General features: G+C 38.0%; 1 protein-coding gene across 4 annotated transcripts in view; it reads left to right on the top strand.

Moving 5' to 3' along the window:
* Nucleotides 1-4,690: 4,690 nt before the first annotated feature.
* CDIN1 (CDAN1 interacting nuclease 1) overlaps nt 4,691-23,547 on the top strand; it is a 254,139-nt gene continuing 235,282 nt past the window's right edge. For all 4 annotated transcript variants that reach the window (XM_078053403.1, XM_078053404.1, XM_078053402.1 and 1 more), the window contains exon 1: nt 4,691-5,085. In XM_078053403.1, the coding sequence (XP_077909529.1) occupies nt 4,985-5,085 (101 nt within the window). In that variant the 5' untranslated portion in view covers nt 4,691-4,984. The remainder of the gene's footprint in view (nt 5,086-23,547) is intronic.

The raw sequence follows: 23,547 nt of genomic DNA, 5'->3' as shown, positions 1-23,547 counted from the left end.
TTATACTTCTACCTAAGAGTAATGAAAGTGTGATGTCCTACACTTCGCACATACCTGGCTTCTGATGGTGGCTTTTGAACGTACTACTACAGTACCACTCACAACGTGATCAGCAAACCGCGTTGGTCTTCAAAGTGTTTCTTAACGTGTTTTGATGCGAAAGGTACAGAAATTGAGAATAAGCGTTTAGACCCTTCTATAGCAATTTGGTAGAGTAATTGTAAGTATATTGACTCTCATAATAACCAACTGGGGGCTTGCATTTTACATGTCTTTGTCTTTTTAAATTTCTTTTTTTGAGTAATTCATTTTTATCTTATTTTATAGAAGTATTGTCCATAGAAAATTGGGGGAAAACTGAACCCTCAAGGCAGACAGTGTGAGAAATACTATTCTAAAATGTTGTGAAACAATTGACGAGATAAATAAGAAAGCACCTCTCTAAGCCTTAGTTTTCTCACCTGGAGAATGGATTTAATAATAGAACTTACTTCTTGAATTTGGATCTGAGAATTAAGGGAAGATAGGTATGTATAAAGTGCTTAGCATGGTGCCTGCCTTTAGTAAGTGCCGCCCGCCCCACCTGCAACTGGCTCTTAGTGTTATTGAATAACAAAGACTTGCAGAGATACCATTCTGAATGATGTGTGCTCAGGACACCGGTTCTGTTTGTAACAGGTCTTCAGTGGATACCCCCACCAACCACAAACTCCTTCTGGAATCAGCCTACCTGGTTTGACAAACTAGGAGTTCATTCACCACTGACTTTCATGAAACAACCAAACATCTGGGTTTTGGTCTTCTCTAACTGCTTCACCATCATGGTGTGGAATGTCCTTCTGTATTTTTTCTTCTGTTTTCCTCAAGTCATTAAGTTAAGTAATTTCTGCAAGCCTCAACAACTGAGTTATTTTGATCTTTATTGTCTACTAAGTGCTTGCGTTATGTTGGGACCAGGATAAAATGACCTGTCACTCATGGACCACGAGTATGGAAATGTAAACTTTGCTTTCAAAAGATGCATCACTTTAGGTGGTACTTCACAGGGAAAAGAGAACAATATGCAATCTCTTCTATTCAAAGAGGCCAAACAATTTTTTTTTTAGAGTGTGTTTGGTTATGTCAAAATTGAAGGTCACTGCTTCTTCGGCAGGCACCGCTGGAGCCAAAGAAAGTGGCCAGCTGGTTCAGGACATAAATGCTAATTAAGGATAGCTCAATCAAAGAGTTTTTCTTTTTGAATTACAAGTACACTGTGATGGAGAACATGAGGCCCTACAGTCAGGCTAGCTTGGATCCAAATCACGGTTTGGGCACTTAACTGGCAACTCCTTTACTCGCTTTGAGCTTCAGTTTCTTAACCTATAAATTAGGGACTAATGGGATAAGGTCTGAGCATCACAGGTGCTTAAATAATATTAACTCCTTCTTTATTCAGTTAGTAGACTTCAATTATTTTTCTTCAAAATAAGCAATGAGATGACTTTAGCAAGTTTCCATGAATAGAATCAGACATTAAAATATAATAAAATAATATGTCAGTATTTATTTTTAAAAAACATGCATTGGATTTGGCAGATTCAGTGAACAACAGACTGTTTAAAAATGAGACTGACTCTTTCCAAGGTCAAGCATCTTCAACTCCTTTTCACTCTGCCTAGAACTCTTTGCTCCAGCCAGAATAACTTTCCCATGCGCGTGACTTGGCTCATTCTTATTTTTAGTCCTTTGTGTTTAGCACTCTTCTTGAAATGACCTTCTGATGCCTTCCTGCCAAACCCCACACTCCTTTACAATTGTTCATCATTCACAGCGTCCAGGAATTGTAGAAAGAAATCTGGTCAAGCCATTCATTCCAGCCCATCTTTCAGGGCTGGAGGTTCTTCGAGGGAGCTGTACTACTCCCCACTCGGACACATTTTCTTGCTATGATTTCATACGCATTTTTCATATCCGTAGAGTCTTTCTCCCTATCAGAACTATAAAGTTCCATTTCTTCAGGTTACAATGAGGACAGTCAGGATCAGAGAGGCTGTCACTGGGTCAAGGCCACACAATTTATGACTGATTTGAAACAGGTAGCTAGTTCTTTGTGTTTTTAGTTTGGTATTGTTTTCATTTCATGACCTACTTCACTTAGTGGGTGGTTGGTATTACTGACTGACTGGCTGACTGACTGACTGACTGAGAAACAGTAGGGGAACTTCAGAAATGGAAAGGCAGGCAGCTCTAGAAGGAATATGGCAGATGAGGGGCATGGAGTGTGATGTGAGAGATGGGACAGAATAGAGGAGCAGAGGGTAAGCGGGCGGGGGGGGGGGGAAGAAGGGAGCCTCAAAGGATTAATCGTCTTACCCCGAGCATTTCATGTAAAAAAATAAATAAATAAAAAACACCTAAACACCACCACCACCTCGACCACATTTCTGCTTTGCTTCTATTTTGTACTTAATAAACAACACTACTGTCACTGCCAATGAAAACAACAACATAACTGTGCTTTTCCCTTGGCGCTAACTCTTAAACAATCTACTGGATTTGGGTCAAAATTTTAAACTGCCAGCATGTTAAAAATAAAAACCAGAAAAACAAACCTGGCTTTTTCCTGAACCGTTGTGAGGGTGAATGCAGGACAAGAGCCAGAGAGAAGAGTTACCATAAAAAATAACTAGAGCAAACATCCTTGAACTGATGTTTTCTATAAAAATCTGTTGGCTGTGAATTGCAAAGAGTGAAGTGGGGAAGGAGAAAGGAATGGGGGATCAAGTGGTGTCTGCTTATCGTCAACTAGCTTTCATGTAAAAGTCATGGCAGGGTCAGCAACAAACTAGCCAGGTGGCAACTCCAGGCCACGCTGCCATAAATAAATAGTTATGTACTAATGTCACGCAACCAGGGCTAGATGCAAAGCATATGGGGGGAGAAACATTCTGATGTAAATATTAAAAACAAATACAAAACAAAACAAAACAAAACTGGGGTTGCTGAATTCAGGAGTCACTGTTGATACTGGATTTTGAGAAGCCTGGGAAAATAAAGTGGTGAAGCGTTTTTTAAAGCCTGGACTAAAAAGTTCTTTGAAATGGAGATTGTTCCCTTCAAAAAAAAAGTTCCTTAACCTTTGGCCTAAGAGAGTGTTACTTTTTGGTGTAGTAATTAAGCATTAAGAGTTGGCAAGACCACAGACCCTGGAACCAAATTTCGAGAGTTTAAACTCTACCCCTGTTGCTTACTTGTTCTCATGACCTCTGGGAAAGTTACCCTGACCTTTCCATGCCTCAGTTTATTCACCCTGCACCAAAGGGAGGAGGAGGAGGATGATAATGTCAATAGGATCTGCTTCATAGGAAATTATGAAGATTTAAGTGAGTCAGTGTGTAGAGAACAAACAATACCTGGTCAACAGCCACATCCATGGGACTTATCATTATGTCAAGTGGTCTTACAAAGGCTACTTATCTTACATAGACTATCTGCCAGACACTATGCTAAGGAATCTTTCTGTTCCTTGTATTAACTTATTTAATGTTAGTTGTGGTCTTGCCAACTATTAATGCTTAATTACTACACCAAAAAGTAACACTCTCTTAGGCCATGAATTAAAAATCAATTTTACAGACGAACTAAGGCTTAGATGGATTAGGACATTTATCTGAGAAAGCTTATCTAAGCTAAATTTCCAACCCAGGCCTTATTCCAGATTAAAAAAAAACAAAAACAAAAACACTAAAATGGAAACACCTTTTCTTTGCTTAAAATGATAAAGTTGGAAAAGAAACAAAACACATGGCCTTCTAAGAACCTGATTTTTTTAATTTATTTATTTGAGAGAGAGAGAGAGCACACACCAGTGAGGGGTAGTGGCAGAGGGAGAGGGAGAAGCAGACTCCGTGCTGAGCAGGGAGCCAGTGTGGGGCTCCATCCCAGGACCCCGAGATCAGAACCTGAGCTGAAGGTAGATATTTAAACCTACTGAGCCACCCAGGCAACCCGAACCACATTTTTTTAAAGGGATTAAAGGGCTGATGTCCTAATAAATTGCCTCAGGAGGGCTGAGATCTATTACAACACCTCAAGAAAACAGAAATTCATTCAGTGACTCATTTCTCCAAACATTTCTTGAGCGCCTACTATTTTCTGAGAGGTCAAGATACAAAAAGGAGTAAGAATTGCTTTCAGTCAGTAAGCACCTAACTCTGGGGAGTGAGTTATGTGCTTTACTGTGGGCTGTTGGATGATGTCGGATTTGTTTTCTATTCTGTGTCCCTACATGACCAAAAGTGCCTTCCACGCGAGCTGCAGAAGTTGTCGGACTTCTCAGCACAAGCCAAGCTGTATGTCCACAGCTATCCCAGTGGGGATTAACTGCCAGGTTCCTGCTCTCAGAGTGCGGAGAGACTTTGGTGAAGACGACTTTCTTTGTTGGCCTCCGATTGGAGCTGCGCTAAAACGGCGCGTTTGGAAGCGTATTCAAATCGCGCGCCCAAGCAGTCTCTTTCCGGGGCTCAAGCTTAAGGATCGTGGGGCACCTTTATGCTCTGCCGCCCGGCCTGTGCGCTAGGGCTCCCTGACTTCTGGTAGCCGGGAGGGTGAATTCAGCAAACAAACGAGGTTGATCCCTGGTGGACACTGCCTGGACGGGAGCCCGCAGCGATTTAGGCGCCACGTCTGTTGACGGCAGCTACTTCCTGGTCGTTTTGCCCTTAACTATCATGGCGGCTGGTTGCCTTCGGCCGGGCCCACTGCGGCTGCTCAGAGAGCCAAGGTAGGGCAATCGGGTCTACAGCCCTCCCCCCGTCGCCGAGCAGCCGGGTGAAGCCTAAGCTGTGCAGCTAGTGGTGAAGGGGGTATAGGAACAAGCCAAAGAAGACTAGGAGCCAGCGCCCTGCCGCTGTGTGCCCACCCCTCGTCTCCCGGCACCAAGGCTGCTGGAGCCCAGGGTGTGTTTTCCTTGTCCCCGCCACTTTCCAGTCCCTGGCCCAACATGATACTGACCAAAGCCCAGTACGACGAGATAGCCCAGTGCCTAGTGTCTGTACCGCCTACCAGGCAGAGCCTGAGGAAGCTGAAGCAGAGGTTCCCCAGGTAAGTGTCCGTCTCTCCACTCGCACAGCACTTTGCCCGCAGCAGCTGTGCCTGGGCATCCCAGCCAGCGCTTAGGAGCCACGTGTCACACATGAGCGGGGAGGAACAAGAGTGTCTGGTTGTTGGGAGATCAAGGATGTGAAAAGGTTTCTTCTTTCACCTGTCTTCCACAGGAGACTCTTAAATGGATGAATCCCTGGCAGTCTCCCAAGAGACTGAAATTAAATTCAAGTTCAGAAACGTTTATTGAAAAACTTGGTGTGTTCTATGTGATGGCTGCACATAGTAGGTGCTTCATAAATGTCTGGTTAATTGACAGATACTAGGAATGAATGATAGGTGGCCGGGCCCTCTCAAAGTGGAAATGCAAATTCTAGATTCAGAAGGAGGAAATGGAAGACCCTTTTCGATTGGCCCCTGGAAACAAACAAGGGACCACAGGCCTAAAGAGGCCTCCTACTGTTCAACTTTGACTCTCTAAAGCAATTAGGTGATCTCAAGTGTTTGTCAGTCCAGTCAGAGACTGGTGCGCTAGGGATTCCACTCTTGGGTCAAGACTGGCCATTTTAACAACCATATATACATATATATACATATATGGTTGTTAAAATATATATATATGTGTGTATATATATATATACACACACACATTCCAGGTGTATTTCATACTTCCCACCCTTGCACAGATATCACCAAAGAAGTGTTTTCTTGAAGAAAGAGAGATTACTGGATAATTGGTATTAATAAAGTACAAATTGAAGAGTAAATTAAAGGTCTTTTATGACCTCTGTTTTTTGAAGGAGTCAGTTTTCCTCATCTGTAAAATATTTTTAATATTTTCCAGATATAATTAAAGGCAATATTTTTCCTTTTATAGTTTTTAAGACTTTTATCAAACTTGCCAACAAGGAACAAAATTGACAAATTGGAATTTAATTTTCTTTCATTAACTCTTGCCAGCTCTGCCAATGAACAATGAAATGGGGGAAGGCTGGTTAGCTGAGGGAATAGGTAGATTTTTCTGGGCAGTTTGAAGATGGAGCTCTTGTTGTGTTCTCATATTACTACTGTATTTTTGCTTCTCTTTCTTTTCCTCTCCCTTTTCCTCTCCTCTTTTTCCCCACCTCTTTTTATCTTTTTTTTTTTCCCTTGTCACCTCATCTCCATAAGAAGTAACCTCCCCATATGCTTATGGAGGACTTAGGAAGTACACTAATGAAGGATGCCCTTCGTTAGGGGCACCGTGCTCTCTTGCCTATTCTCTTATGAGCTTTTTTTTTTTTTTTTAAAGATTTTATTTATTTATTTGAGAGAGAGAGAATGAGAGAGAGCGAGCACATGAGAGGGGGGAGGGTCAGAGGGAGAAGCAGACTCCCTGCTGAGCAGGGAGCCCGATGCGGGACTCGATCCAGGGACTCCAGGATCATGACCTGAGCCGAAGGCAGTCGCTTAACCAACTGAGCCACCCAGGCGCCCTCTCTTATGAGCTTTTTTCCCCCCTTATTCATGATATGGCCAAATATTTTTTAATTTTCCCAAATACCATTCAGGGAATAACTAACTCTTCTTCCACTGGAAACTTTATTTAGAGAGTCTGTACTACTACTCTGCAAAAGAAGGGATTAAAGGGTCATTTAGCAGCATGAGTGGAAATTCTATTAACAGTGTGGTTTTTGGAGTTGACTTCACAGTTTTCATTACGGCACTGTTTTACACTAGGTGGTTGTTGCAAAGGCCTTGAACAACCTTTAGATTTGGTAGTTCATTTTACTAGAGAGTCAGATAAGGACCTCATAGATAATTTCTGGTGGTTCAAATAGGTTAAGTGACTTGTCAAAATCCCAGAGATGTTTAATGGCAAAACAATGTAGAATACAGGTTTCTTGACTTTCAGTTCAGAATTCTACATTAAGCTGTCTGGATTAGTCTTCATATTAATAATAATAAGAGTGACAATTATTTTTTGTTGGCATTTGCATACACTGAGTTCTAAAGAAAAAGTACTGAAATGGTTTTGTTTTTGTTTTTAAGATTTTATTTGAGAGAGAGAGAGGGAGAGAGAGCATGTGCAGGAGCGTGGATGTTGGGGAGCAGGGGGAGAGGAAGAGTGAGGGGGAGAGGGAGAAAGAGAATCCTAAGTAGACTCCATGCCGGGTGCAGAGCCTCATGCAGGGCTCCATCTCCCCACCCCGAGATCATGACCAGAGCTGAAATCAAGAGTCAGAAGCTTAACAGACTGAGCCACCCAGGCTCCCCAGTACGGAAATGTTTTTTAAAAGTTGCTAAAGTTTTATTTTCCTGATTTTAAAAGTTGTGCATGCTCAGTAAAGAAAACAAAAAGTATTCATAATTGCATGGCCCAGAAAAGTTCTTTTAACATTTTATGTATTTCCTTGTAGTCTTTTTTTCAGTGTAATACTGCCCCTACTAATATAGTTTGTAGGTCTTCCTGTTCTTACTTCACATATTGTGAGCACTTCTCATAAAATTCTTCACAATTTGTTTCAAATAAATAATATCACATTCTATATGTACCATCCACTTTCTTATTATTGGACATCAGAAGTTTTGTTTTTCTAATTTTCTGATATAGTTGTTATATAATGCCCAGTCTTCTGCTTATTTTCTTACTTTAGATTCACAGATGTGAGAGTGACTGTATCCGTAGTTTCCAAACTTTTTGGTCTCCAGATCTCTTTATACTCTAAATAAGCCTCAAAGACCCCAAACAAAAGAACTTTTGTTTACGTAGATTACAGCTGTTGATATGTACCAAAATACAAATTAAAATTGGGAAATTAAAAAAAAAATCTTGTTAATTTATTTAAAAATGACAATAATAAACCCATTTTGTGTTAACATATTTTTATGATTAATAACCATCATTTCAAAAAAGTAGTGAGAAAATGGCATTGTTTTACACTTTTGCAGATCTCTTTAGTGGCTGTCTTAAATAGAAGGAAGACATCTGCTTCTGTATTCAACCTGTTGTAATATGTTGTTTTGATTAAAGAATATGAAGAAACTCTAGCCTCAGACAGATGTAGTTGGAAAAGAGAAGAATAATTTAATAGGCTTTCCAGATAATGTGGATCTTTTTGTTACTACATAAACCTAACAAGTGGTATTTTCTCAAAGGTTAATTACAATGTAGAATGTGAAACCATATCATGGAGCTTTTCACTCTGTTATATTACAATCCACTGGCCTGTCTTGAACTTTGAGTGGATCTTTCACCCATGCATGATTTTTATCATCCATGCATTGTTTGTTTGTAAAATGTTGGTTGTGAGTTATGCAAATCTTCCAAATGTTGTCACCTTTCATTATACATTATCAAAAACTCATATTCATTAATATCCCCACTGATCTCATCAGAAAAGTATGTAAGATTTGAAGCTGTCAGGCTTATGGTGATGGGTGCAGAGTTTTCCAATATTTGAATTTTCCCTTGAAAGCTCAAATTTTATCATTGCAGCAAATATTATCAGTTGTTTTCTTTGAAGTGACAGGCTCACATTGTTTATTTTTCAGAAAATGTCTTCCAGATACCCAAATCTAAATAATTATACTTTGTTCATTGCTCATTCAAGTAAAAAAGTTGTCCCATGGAAAAAGTGGCTAGTTCAGCTCTACAACAATCATGTAAGTGTTCTCCCTTGAGTCAGCCATCATACTTTGATATGCTGTAGATGTGCTTTGTATTTGCTTCTTACTTTGTCATATAGAATGTTAAAAGGATGCGTATTCAAAGGTTGAGATTTAATAAAATTAATAAGTGAATCTTAAGATATTCTTATGTGAAACTGGCCTTTTTTTTTTTTTTTTAAGTAAACCCTATGCCCAACATGGGACTTGAACTCACTACCCGGAGATCAAGAGTCAGCATGCTCTACCAACCGAGCCAACCAGGAGTCCCAAACTGGCTTTTTTTTTTTTTTTTTTTTTTTTGTCCTGCAAGTGTGTTGCAGTAAAATTTACAGTGACTGCTAGAACAGTTTGCCTTGATTTATGCGTAGGGGCTAGCAGTTTTACCCACTATTGTTTTTGTATCATCCATGCAGATTTCACACAGGGAAAAAGGTAAATCATGTCTTACTAGTTCCATAAAAATAGTTTTGACTTTGTAGATCCCAGAGAGGGTCTCAGGGACTCCAGGAGTCCACTGGAGTCCATTGACCACACTTCGACAACTATGAGCTATTTCAAATCAAAGGATATGTATATTTTGAAGGATTTCGGTGTATATTGACAAATTAGTATCAAAAAGATTATACTAAGGCACCTGGGTGGCTCAGTTGGTTAAGTGTCCAACTCTTGATTTCAGCTCAGGTCATGATCTCAGGGTTGTGAGATGGAGCCCCCGCCCTCCCTTGGGCTCTGAGCTAGGCCTGGAGCCTGCTTAAGATTCTCTCCCTCTCCCTGTGCTTCTCCCCCCACCTCTCCCCTGCCTCTCTCCCTCTCAAAAAAAAAAAAAAAGAAAAAGAAAAAGAGAAAAAAAGATTATACTAATCCTATTACTACCAGGGCAGGGGAGTATCTGTCTCTATAACTTTGGCCAGCATTAAAGAGTGTCATTATTTAATCTTTAGCACGATTGATCAAGAGTGACATTTTGTAATTTGCATTTTTTATTATAATGCATTGTGTATTTCCCCAGTTGTTTATTGACCATTTAACTTTCTTCTTTTTGAATTACCTGCCTGCTGTCCTTTGTCTAATTTTATATTGGAGTGTTTGCTATTATTGTTTATTGATTTGTTATTGTTTAGTGATCTGCATATGTTAAGGATGTTGATCCTTTACATGTCATATCTGTTGCAGATATTTTCCCAGGTGTTTGCTTTTAAATATTGTTCTATTTTTTATTTTTTTAAAGTTCGTTTTAAAGATTTTATTTATTTATTTGAGAGAGAGAGCGTGCGTGAGCGGGGGCTGGGGGGTTGGAGAGGCAGAGGGAGAAGCAGACTCCCCCTTGAGTGGGCAGCCCACTATGGGGCTTCGTCCCAGGACCCTGAGATCATGACCTGAACTGAACGCAGACCCTTAACTGACTGAGCCACCCAGGTGCCACTTTTTCTATTTTTTATATGCTTAACTTTAAGTTTATCCTTTTTTTGCTGAGAAAGTCCTGTCCTGTCCTAAGACATGAAAACTAAATCTTCACCTAAATTTTCTTCTAGATTCTTTGTGGCTTTCTTTCTTATTAATTTTTTAATTTATCTAGCTCAAAGGTAAAGATGTGGCTTAATCCCCACCCCCCCATACACTCACTGTGGCTTCTTGCTAGCCTCACTTATCCATGACTTCCTTGTTTTCACTGAAATTACAAATTTATGTCTTTACAAGTCACTAGGTTGAGCCTGTGCAGTCCTCTTAACCCTCTGGTTTTATAATCGTTCAATTTAAAATGAAGGGATAGGGCTTTATGATGTCTAATACAGCTCCAAAATTCACCCTCCTTCTATTCTTTTCTGATCTGCAGTTTTACAGGTAATGGACCCTTTGGGCCCAAGAATATAGGGCATACTGTATCTAAGTACTTGCTGAGGATACATTCATTGATTTGCATCTCCCAGCTTATTTCCTGGACCTCCTTATTCAGGTAGAAGCCCCCAGCCCAGTCAGGTTATATTTTACATTTTTTTTTCCTGCCTAAACACTACATATGTATCTGATTTTAGTCATTCTTTGAGAGTTCCCATATACTGTTCACCCAGGTTCCCCTAGTGTTAACCTCTTACATAACCATAGTACAATTATAAAAATCAGGAAATTAATTTTATTGTAGTTCGGTTAATTAATCTATAGGCCTGTTTGAACTTTTGCTAGATTTTTCACTAACATCCCTTTGCTATTCCAGGATCACACATTACATTTAGTTGTCATGTCTTCTTAGGCTCCTCCAGCCGGTGGCTGTTCCTTACCATTATTTTTTGTCTTTTATGATCTTCACAGTTTTGAAGAGTACTGGCCAATTATTTTGTAGAATGTCCTTTGTACTTGATGTTTTGTCATGATTAGATTGAGGGTAAACCTTTTTGGCAAAAATACCCCAGAAGTGCTGTTGTACCCTTCTCTGTACATCGTATCAGGGGGTGCATGACTTTTTATGTTTTATTGCTGGTAAGGTTAACCTTATTCACTTGGTTAAGGTGTGATGTCTGCCAAGTTTCTCCATTTTAAAATTACTACTATTCCCTTTCCAATAATTACCTTGTGGGGATATCCTTTGAATCTATGCAAATATTCTTTTTCTCATATCACACTTTTCTGTTGTTATAAGCATCCATCAGTGGTTCTTGCTTGAAATTGTTATTACCGGTATTTGCCTAATGGTAATTTTCTATTTCTCTCACTGGAATACTCTTTCAACTAATATCATTTACTACCACCATTTCATGTGAAACAATCCATCACACAGTCAGCCCATGATTTTCACTGGTACTTGCAGTTCATTCACCTCTCTTGGCATTTGGTCTGTCATAATTCACTGTGTGCTCACTCTGTCTGTGGCACTATTCGAGTATTTTTTAGAAAACAGATAAGACATTGTAGTCATTAATTTTGAATAACTTGTAGTCTGAGGAAAGAGTTTAAGACATATCCAGTAGCCATAAATTATTAGAATCACAGAATCCACAAAGAATTTGTGAAACATTTACTACATGTATGTTGAGTCAAGTGGGTTTCTTTGAGGAGATATGCCTTGGTTAGAAATTCTTTTGCTGATAAACTAAGCCCTTTGGCACAAATTTAATTTTTCCCTGAGTTCCCTTGCCATGCATTAGTTATTTGGTTGCTATTTATGCCTATACTAACGAGTCAGAAGTCAAACTCTTGATACCATACATCTCTAAGCAAGTAAGTGTCTTTACTGCTATATCTTTTCCCTTAGAGATTCTGGCTCAGCTGTTTCTAAGAGTGCCTTCCCCATTATGTTTTCTGTCTTGGCCCACAACACCTACTGTTTTCCCACTCCTAGATCATAGTATAGGCAACCATTTACTCATATGAGGCTGTTCCTAGATAAATCTCACAAGGAGTAGTTAAAAACTTGTTTGGCCGGGCTCCCTGTATTTAAACCAATAGAGTTGGTTCATTTTCTTGAGATATTCACCTACTTTTACCTGAGAACTGGAGTTAGGGCTGGCTGTATTGTGTATTTGCCAGCGTAGAACTTAGTGGTACTTGATGGTGGACCTAGGGTCTGGTCTAGTTAGGAGTGGAGTAGCTAAGGGACTTGCTTGGGACAAGCACAATTTTATTTAAGTTTTACCTTTGTTCAGGGTGGCTTAGTTTATTTTGGTGCTGCTGTTGACTACAGTTACCCTTTTTTGAATAATGTTACCCCCCACCTCCAGTGATGCATTTTAAGCTGTTCTCTTGATCCATGGGGAGTCTTGTATTCCGTTGTTTTTTGCTTCCTATAACAGTTTGTTCTTGGGGAATGACTTGGTTTTGCCACTTTTATCTGAGTCACAGTTGCCTCATCTGTAAAAAAAAAAAAAAAGGGGATAGAGCTCCACTGCTAAGAAGTAGAAGAGGGATTCAAACCCAGGCAGAGTCCGGCTGCAGACTCTTACTCTTACTCTGTGTATTGCCTCTTGCCATTCAGTTCCTTAAGTCTGTGGTGAGGATTAAGTAAAATAAGGCATGTAAAACACTTAGCGTAGTGTAGACGTTCTGATAAGTATTTAATGGATGGTAAATATGATTATTGTTATTATTAGGATTTAGTAGCTGGCCTATAGTAGAAGAAATGTCTGAGTACTAACCTTCCGAAACATATAAAACAAAATTTTGCTTAGATACGGATCAGTTGATTATATGGCTCTGAACACATGGATTTAATCATTAGTTGAATATGGCCCAGATATCAGAAACTTGTCTTAAATCTTTCATAGTAATATATAATGTCATTTAGAAAAAAACAAAACCAAACTTTTGAACCCAGATGCACTGATTTTTAAGAATTACAGTAGCACATTGCAGTCTATAATTAGTAGTGATTTACTTAAATTGGAAGATTATTCCTATTCGCCTTGTTCTTACAGTTGAATTGATAGTTGGTTCTCAATTTGTGGTCAATTTTCTATTCTTTTGATAATGTTGTGGTGCACCTGAGTTCCAGAATAATGAATGAGAATAGCTTGTAAAGGGAGAAAAAAATCAGCCTTTTATTGAGCTGGAAATTCTTTTGGTGGTTTTGCTAAGGAAATAAAACGAATTTACATGACTTTCAAAAATAGTACTCATATACTTAGGAAATATATCTAGGAGTATTTTTTTGGTCTTTAGGGCAAATTGGAAAAGAAATTGGCCTAAAAAGTGGCCTAAGAAAAGAATATGGTTATTTCATGTATTTCCTTTAGTCATCTTTTAAAATATGATTTTTTATTTCATAAGATTTCAGGTTTTTATTTTGTTGTTGCATTGTACACCTAGCCTTAAAGACTCTTCTGGAAGGTTATTTTATTAAGGATATGGCACCTTGTGCTTTGATCAGATATCTGTGCCTTTTTGGATTTGCATAGTTGCAAAAGTAGCTTGAATTTCTACGAAAGAGTATTTGGAGAAAACCTCAGATAATGTTATCTTGAGAAGAACCCATGCTGACTCTATTTCTTATTAGTTTGAGGGGGGGAAGTTTTCATGTTATTAGATTATTAACTTCATTTTAAAGTCTATATTCAGACATCAAACTTTAGTCTACTAAGTAGTAACTCGTATCAGAATGTTTACAGACACAATAAGGAGGAATTATATTATCTCCCTAGGAGAAAAATGTTCAATAGATGTTTAGGGTAATAATATCTTATTATTTGACTTTCAGCAAATGTTGACTGAATTTATCAGTATGTTTTTATTACACCTTTTGTGCAGTTTTGCCATATTGGTTGAATTTTCCTTAAAAACAAAACAATCAATATACAAGTACTTTTCCAGAGTTAAGTAGGAAAAGTGACCTTAACATATAAAAGTTATATACCGGTGTGAAAATCATATGGGAGATGGGTAAAGAATAAATTTTCCTTTATTTTCAGTTGGCTTTTTCCTGAGAGGAAATGTTTTCAAATGTTTAATTCAAGGTGCCTTTCTCTCTTTCTGCTGTTAGATTTCTTCTACCATGAGCTGGTACACAGTGAACACAGTAAAGGTGTTGAGGTGCAGCTTCCAACTGAACGACGAGTCTCCATTTCTTAGGGGAACAGAGCACACAGCCAGCTCCAGGATGGTTTGCTCGCTCCATGGGCTTTGAGACCAGCATGGAGCAGTCTGTGCCTTGTATATTAAAGATAGTAATAGCTGGTCAGAAGTCCAGCTAGTACTGGACTTTGGGGTCCAGTAATAGCCTGGCCACTTTGGAGTACTAAATACCTGCCTCTACTTTTCTTTCCTCTTTCTTTCCATCCCTCCCTTTCAGGAGGCATCTTGATATAATGTATTTAAGAGTTAATAGTTCTTCATAACTCAAAGCTTCCTTCTTGCCAGGGAACAGTGACAGGATTGACATTGTCAACTTTTTCAAGTGCTTTCTCTTGCCTGAGGGCTGATCTTTTCTGTTCCTTCTGGTTTCAGGACAGTGCATAAAGTTTTTTTATTTGTCTTTTAACCTAAAACAGGATAAATACAAGATTAGAGTTTACAGCTCATGTTTGGTATTCAAATCGTGACCTGATAAACACCTGAAGTATCGTTGAGATAATGGAGAGGTCTGCAATTTTCTATCCAAAGTAAAGTGTTAAAATATCTTAAGAATTATTTCCTTATTTCCTTTATGTGTTTTCAATATTGAGATTCAGCTGCTTAAAATGTTTGAAAACTTTTAAACTTAGAGAAATAACTTGAAGACCATGGGAATAAATATTTTGAATCTGAGAAAGCAGTACAAGCAGAGGAAAAAGTAAGTGGATTCATGTTTTTTGATACTGTTATTCAGTCAAATAAGTAAGTACTGGGTCTTTCCCTGACCAGATGCTGGCACCTGCTAATTGGAGTGATTCTGTATGAAGCTTGGGCTTTTTCTGAGGATGTCCTGGGAGTGGTAGTCATTTACAAGACTAAGACTTAAAAATACATGGTACGTTGTCACCCTTCTCTCCCCTCCAACATAACTCATCTATTTCTCACATATTTATTTTTATTATTGTTGAGACTTGTCCTTTGCTCCAGGCTCAAGAAAGGATGAGCTGTAAACTCTAATCTTGTTCTTTATCCTGTTTTAGGAAATAGGAGGCATAGCACGCCCTTGATACTTACCAGGGTTATCACTTCATGACTGATGGAATCTCCAAACATGCAGTGAGCACTAGAGAGGATGGCAAAGGTCTAAAGCTTTGTGGTGCAGGTGTTTGGTTAAGCTCACTTAGTAGCTGATTGATGTGGTCTTCCCCAAGTCAGGCTAGTGGTATGAAAGATTCAGATTTATACTCCTCAAACTCATGAATTATGTTTGTCATGAATATTTGTGATCACTCTCAGAGGGTCAGGGGATGACCCTGGCGATGTTTAATGTAGGAACGCTGTGGGTACCCAACTCCAGGGCCAGCATGAATAGAAACACAGAGTGAAATCTCTTTGTGGTTTGTCACTCATGGTTGTGCCACACCTTAGCCTCCTGAGATTCTCTACCTTATAGGATGGTGTTTAAGACTAGTAGGGGAATAAGGCTCTTTGTAGGGATAGCCTTCTTGGTAGATGGGACGTGGGAGAGTAAAGCGTCATTTAAATGCATCTTTATACAATCACATGTGAAATTAGACTGGCAATTTATTTTTTTTCCTCTTTTTTGTTTCTGTCTATAACTCTTCCAAGCTGATACCATCTTTTGCTCAAGGTATATTACACTGCTATTTGTTTTTGCTGATAATATTGGTAGGGAAAGCTAATAAAATTTGAAATTAACTTGCACTTCAAGCCCCATTTAGCTAAGATAGTAAATGGACTGGGGCTGTGAGAGAGACTCTTCGTTGTATAGCATTAAAAAACCCCACAGACTCTTACAGTTTAGATGTAACAAATAGCTCACAAACATCATTTCTTAACTGGTGAAGTCAACATTATCTGGATTCTTATTTCCTGAGGCCAACTAAAATACATATGTAAAAATAAAATACATTTAACCTCCAGTTTATAACGTTTGAATTTTTATTTGCACTGTGGTGGACATGCTGGAGACTCTTCCGGCACAAATCACAAAAGTTTCTTCAGAGGAACCTGCATACCTGTCTCATTATTTTAGATTCAGTGACTTCTAGAGGGTTGGATTGAGATACCAGTTAGCCACCATTTAGTCAAATCAGTTAATGTTGTCGACGCAGAAACCGAAGGAAGAGTGCAACCGGGTGATTTGAACAAAGTTACACATCTGGAGGTCAAACTCTTCCTTTGTGCTCTTTAACTAGAGATCTCAGATTCCTGTCTCCTGAGGGGCCAGGCAGGTACCAACAAGGAGTGAATGAATGAAGCTGGCCTGGTTGGGATCGTGGCTAAGGGAAAGGACAGTCGTGGGTACTAACGTGGCAACTGCCACCTTATGCCACCTTACGCCCTGTGCCGCCGGGTCTTTTATTCTCTAGAAAGCAGCTCTCTATCTCACTTTTTAGAAGAAATATTCTGAGTTTTAAATGTTGTCACTTTGTTGGAATTTTAAGACACTGTGGGCCACTGGTTTCCTGGCCAGACAGAACAAGTCTGTGGGCTGAATTTGGCCCACAGCCAGCGGGTGCTGGAGCAGGCTCTTTCTGGCTTGTGCGAGCTGATGATAAGTATCCTTTCCTGACTCTACAAACTGTGACCTCACGTCCAGTAGCTTAATATCAGCCACGGCGGGAGTGTTTACACCACAGAAATTGGCTAACGTGTGACAAACCTGGGCTCTCCCCACTGCCACCAAAGGCATTTCTTAAGCCCCCCCTCACCACTGCATACCATCACCAATTTGAGACTTTTGCATTGCACGTTATGGCCCTATAACATGTCTTTTCCAGAATTTTCTTAACCCAGTTTATTCTGTTTTTTTTTTATCGCTTTTTTTTTCTAAAAGGACTCAAAATGCTTACATCTGTATTTCATTTATTCTTACAATATTTTTGTTGGGCTATCCCCCCTTTTTTTTGTCTAAAGAGAGGATACATATATTTTTTTCCTTACCATCGTTAATGTGGGAACTAGAATGCCAGTTGTGAGCCTTAGCAGTACCTAGTATATTATTGGTATTATGACATATATCATAATGGACATTTGATTGAACTGACCTGAGAAAAATGTTGCCTGGTTAAAAAAGAAAAAAAACCACATATATATGTCTCATTTAAGGAAAATTGATTCCTTTCGAAATAGATTAATTAGCTAACTTTAGGGATATTACAGCGATTCTTTACTCTCTCTAGGAATTTGGAAATGTTCCAATGGTATACCTGAGGGTTTATCATGTCAGAAATTATTTTTTTGAGAAACTTCAAGCTTAGCTGTTATGTCTTCGGTTGGCGGTCACTCCAGTATAAAAAGAAAATAAGGCATCTCTATAATTATAATGAAAAACAAATGGGAAGATACCCAGTTGATTATAATTTGATTTTGTCCAGTTTTATAAAGATTCAATTATCACATGTTCAAATGTGTTTCTTTTCTACGTTTAAAGTGTCAGTAATAAAGTAATATGACAGTATATAGCTAAAACAAATGGATAATAAAATTAACAACACTAGGCAAGAATATGTGCCTTTTAGAATAACAAGAGAAATTCTTTGTGGGGATAGGCCCACATGAGTGGGCTGGCCAAATGGTGTTGAGTTTGGCAGAGTTGTCTTAGCCTGTGCTTGACCTTGGGTGCTTTATTAGCTCTCTCTGCTTATAGTTAATTATTTTATAAATCGATAGGAGGCAAAACCCATTATTGGGAACTCCAGAAGGTGGTTCAGGTTTTTGTTGTAAAGGCAGTTTTATAAATTGGCTTAAAGAGCTTGGTTCTGGAAATAGACATATGAATTCTGGCTTCATGAGTTACTTGCTGGGTGACCTTGGGTAACTTTCTTCATGGCTTGGTGCCTTATTTATAAAATGGGATTGTTATGAACTTGAAATGTGGTAGTACATATAAAATGAGTAGCATAGTTCCTAATACTGTGCTGAATAAATTTTTGCTGTTTCTGTTATTGTTACCATTATTGATTTAAGGATGTTCATTGCAATGGTATTTTTGCTTATAATAATTAGACTCAGGACATCAGAACTGAAAAAATTTTGCCTAAAACCAGCCCCTTTATTTTCTAGGTTTCCAAAGTGTTTTTCATTTACTCCCAGGATAATAGGATACCTACTTTTAGTCAATTACAGTAAAGTCCTTAGATGATAGTGGCAACCAAGATGGGATATTTTTTGGGATGACAGATGAGGATATGTAGGTTTAGGTTGATTCTTCTCCCCCCCCTGCCCCGGGTAAGTGAGAATGTTAAAACCTGAAAATTTTTAAGTATTTTCTTAAATACTTAAGGAAGGAGTCTAATTACTCTTCAAATATAAACTTCCATATTCTGGAATACTTTTATATTCCCGCCCTACCTTGATAGCAAGGTGGTTATGAATTTATGAAAGATATTAGGATGAATACCAGTTTTGGAGTCAGGGTTCTGCCACCGGGAACTAGCTGGAGTCCAGTAATTATGTGAGTTCAGGTGTAAGTCTTCCAGGGCATGGAGATTTTGTGGGATGCTCCAGATCATAATATGAGTGTAAACACTGGTTTTAGTGTTTAATATAGGTATTAGTAAATTTGAAGAATGAGTGCTTTTTAAACAATCTTAAAATCTATTCATGCTACTAATACTGATTATGAAAAGGTCTTGTGGTAAACACAAAGAAATTGCATAAACTTTTAAAAGAAGATAGGTATATTGCCCCTTAAGGCTTTGGTTATTAGTAATTAGAGTGTATCCTAGAATGCTACCTGCAAAGAATTTGCTTAATTTATCTTATTTGTGCAGTTCTGCCGATCATATCGTTGGAATAATAATGAATTGGGCAAGATAGTAATTCTTCCCCTTCTTTTTTTATTCTGTTTACTGTAGAGCATATCTTCTAGGTTCTAGGTTGAGGAGAGGCTTTTAGGTTTAGACCTATTTCACACTTCACTTAAGCTACTTAGACCAGATTGGAATAAAGGTATTAAAACTGGTTAGAAATCATTGTGTTTAATAATAATAATAATAATATAATAATACTTAAAAATTTGAATGATACTCTGAAAAATAGTGCCTGTAGCCAAAGGTAATGGAAAAGTCATTAATTGTACTATGGAATGTATTTTGAGGACAATGCCTTATAACTCTTCTGAAGTGTGAAAACCAGACTTGGTTAGTTTTATTTCATCTGTTAAGGGTGTGTAAGGAGTCTAGATTTGGTACATTGTCAGAAAAATATTTTATTCATGTTATAGCTTTTTGGACAATTGTATTCTGCACTGTATTACAATGGCACAATAAATTGCTGAATATACTGTCTGCTGAATATGACTTTACCATGAAAAATTTGATGCATGGAGAAGGAAAGGTTGGAATATATCAACCTTTTCTGACAAGGGACTTTGAATTTTGACCTAATACAGGTGACCTTTGTGCGCAATAAAAGTGAGCTTAATCTTGAGGTCAAGGTTGAGGTGAATGGCAGAGCTTATGCTGATTGTGGGTACTTCGGAGCCTACCCAGCTATTGGCTAAATGGGAGTATGACACTTTTTTTTTTTTTAATTTTTAGCATTTTCAGGAGCTTATTTATAGCAAGTTGTTTAGCTCTTTAACACTACCCCATTTCCTCAAAGCTCAGCTATCTGTTTAGTTGTGGTAAGTTGGTCCGTTTATTTATAAAGTTTACTGTTTCTGAGTGAAAGGTATGAGTGTGCTATTATTTTCTGTTCCATAGATAAGCCATAGCTAAAAATAAAAATGTTCTTAATGGCTTAAAGAAAAGACAACTGACATATATAACCTTGGAAATGAAAATATATCTTCTTTTAAGAGGTTTATTTCTTTGAGAAGTTGAACTCTTATTATCTAACTTTGGAACTGTCAGAAGAATTTTTAAGTAGTTTGTACCTTTATCTAGATTATAATTAACAGAACTCTCATGAATTATTGTCTTAAAAGGTTTAGATGATTTAGAGACGGGTTATTCCCTTGAAAGTTCCTTTGAAATGTATCCACTAATGCATTTACATTAGAATATTACATGATATAAAATATTTTAAAGGTTTTTCTTGCTGTACATAGAAGGAAAATTATTTTAAAACACAAATTTCACTATTAAATATCTCAACTGTTTTGTCATAGGTAAATTACATCTTAGCAAACATCAGAAAAAAAAAACTGTCAATGTTATATTGTCTGACTATTGTCTGAACTTAGTGAATATTCTGCCCAAATAATTGTTAGAAGCAACAAACAGCTGAGGGGAGAGTGTCAGAGCCTCTAATGGAAAGAACTTCTACTCTTTTAATCGAGCCTGCAAAATATATTCCCTGGGACTGATCAGCTCTGAAGCACTGAGGTTTGATGATTGGAATGGCAGGAAACCATGCTTTCAGGACATAATGAATTGACGAGGCCATCCATCATTTGTTAGCATACTCTGAAACGTGGGCTATGTGTGCAGAGGCCTGTGATTTAGTAAATACTTGGGAGATGAATAGAGCTTACACACAAGGGAAGATATTGCTGTCCTTCAGCAGCCTGAGACCCAGGCGCCTGCTGAGAAGGCCATCTGACGGCACATCATCAGTAACCGGCCTGTCACAGTCAGCGGTGCCCACCGACCATCGCCAGTATATTAAATGCATTTTTAATATCTGCTTCAGTAGATTTAATGAAGAAAATTTAGTTTCCATACTCCAAGCACTGCTTCTTCAAGTGTTCTAAAGCATGGACTCTTGCCTACATAAGAAAGGGGGAAGACCATGTCGGCAGTTGGGAGAGCTGATGGAAAAGGACACCCAGACAAAATAATGTGCAAATAAAAAATGCTTCTAGCGGAGTTGGCATCTTGTTGATGTAAAAAAGCTCCTCTTTTTTTTTTTTAAAGTGGCTTTTGATTAGTTCCTTATACCCTAATTCCCTTCTCTCACAGGCCCTTTCCCTAGGAGGGTTGAACCTACTGGTAAGAGATGTCAGCCTTCTGATCAGAAAGGAAATATTAGAAGGTGAATATTATGGTTTGGCATAATTTGGATAGAGAGACTCAATTTTAAATTAGTTTGTGTTTTGAGATACTGTTTGATTCTTAGGATTTTTGCGTGAAGATATAAATATAAAGTAGGATTTTTCTTACCTAGTTACTTCCACATTTTTTAACATTGAACTTTACTCATTAATCAAGTTAGTATATTTTTGTCTGGTGTCATAGAGAACAGCTCAAAATGAATGAAAAAAAGTAGTTGTCATCTTGATTAAAGAGTGCCCTTCTTAGACTATAGTGTTTCTTTAAAAATTGTAATTTTAAAATGTTCTATTTTTGTATTCCGGCATGTAGATTCATTCTTTTTAATGAGTTTCAGTGTTGACATTATTTACTACAAAACAGCAAGACAACCAATTAGATATTGTTGCAAGCATGCACTTTAAGGGTTTCCCCTCTTGTTTAAAAAAAAAAATACAGAATATGCTCTCATGTTCACAGAAGAAGAAGCTACAGAATGGGACCTATAAATCTGATTCCTGCATGTGTCAAAACAGTAATGTATTAAATGCATATTATTATAAAAATTTAAGACATGTCTTAAACACACTTACATTTTTATAACACATGGCAATATTAAATAATACATTTCCTTGTTAGCATCTGTTTGCCGTCATTGTTGGCAAGACCTATGATTTATTGCTTAAATTAATGACCAAGACCATTTTGGACCTGATATATGCCCCTAAGCTTATTACATCACTAAATAAAATAAAATGTATGCACTTGTGACAGAGTTATTTTTATAATTGTTTATCCCTTTAAGTGCCCTATTCAGTGATTCACTGAAAGGTTCATAATGGTTGGCTTGTAACCAGAAAATAATCTCAGAAAGGTAAAACATATTTCTTGTCTAGAAATAAAATACCAGAGTGATGGTGATGATAGGGGTCCCAGCAAGAATTTGCAACACTCAAACCCGTTGTTCTTTTCTTCAGTGCGCTCAATTAACTCTTGTTGAATTTTTTTTGATGCATGCCTCCCTCCCCGCCCATTTTAAAAGCTATCTATTATTGCTACAGCTCGTCTTCATATAAACCCTTCAATATGGGTGAGGTGGTTTTGCTCTGACATAAAGCTGCAAGGGTTAAATTGTTTTTTACTGATGATTTTTCAGGTGCCGTTCTCACCATGCATGAAACTGAGCAAGGTTATTTCCCTCTTATTCATTCTTTTCTTTTGTGAGATTGGAGCTTTACTGTTTTTATATTGAACTCTATTTGACTTAATAGTCTTTATCTTTCCTTTCTGAGGGTGCAGTATGAGAGACCCTTCAGTATTCCTGCAGTAACCTGTTATTCATCTAGAGTCACTCTGCTGCCCGACTTGTAAGACAATATAATATGGCTTCGTGGGTTTCTACTGCACATGAAGTATCTCACTGACTGTCAGCTCGCCTGTCACATGATGGTGGTAAGGCAAAGTTTTGGGGAAGCTTAAGCCTTGCTTCTGGACTGCAGTGTCTATACCTTGAAACAGATGGAGGCCCTTTGGGTACCTGAGAGTAATCCTTGTGGGAAGATGATTATTTTGTAGATATCTTGGGGTGATTATCGCTTATAACTGAAAACAAAACTTAGTTCCTGAGAAAGATCTTTTTCTTGTCTTCATCTCTTTTTACCGCATTAAACCAAACAGTTCATTGGAAATTGAAACAGATTTTGTTTTTTGTTTTCATTTTTTTCCTTAGTATTCTTTCCCAAGGCACTTGATCTGGTAAAATTTTTAATGGTTCTCTCAAAAGTGATCAGGCCAACGAACATTTGTGATTTTTTTGAAGAGCTATATTGGCCTTTTCTACTTCAGGCTCTCATCTCCCATCCCTGATCTTTATATCTTCCTTTTTGTCTCATCTTCCTTGCCTGGGAGACCTGTCTCCAGATGAAACATTTTAAAAGAAAATTGATGATGAATAAGAGTCTTGAGTGCCAATGTCTAATTCCCTCTCTCTCTCTCTCTCCTGTTCCCTCCCCTACTTTTTTTTTTGTCCTTTGAATATTTGAATATTGGTTTAGATCCACTAAGAATTTTGTTGTTGTTGTTCATTTGGAATGTATACGTTCCTGTCTTTTGCTTTCTATTTGATTGATTGTGAATTCCTCAAGGTTAGGAGCCATGTGTTTTGCTGCCATTTTATCTTCCAGCTCTACCATGATATTGTGGTATTGTGGTCCTTTGTGCAGTCAGTGAATTCCTACTAACTTTCTAATATGGGCCAATGCTTATTTCTATG

The sequence above is a fragment of the Halichoerus grypus genome, chromosome 8, assembly GCF_964656455.1.
Source record: "Halichoerus grypus chromosome 8, mHalGry1.hap1.1, whole genome shotgun sequence".
NCBI classification, from domain to species: Eukaryota; Metazoa; Chordata; class Mammalia; order Carnivora; family Phocidae; genus Halichoerus; species Halichoerus grypus.
The sequence above is the reverse complement of the archived record's forward strand: the minus strand, read 5'-3'. Positions and strand labels throughout refer to the sequence as shown.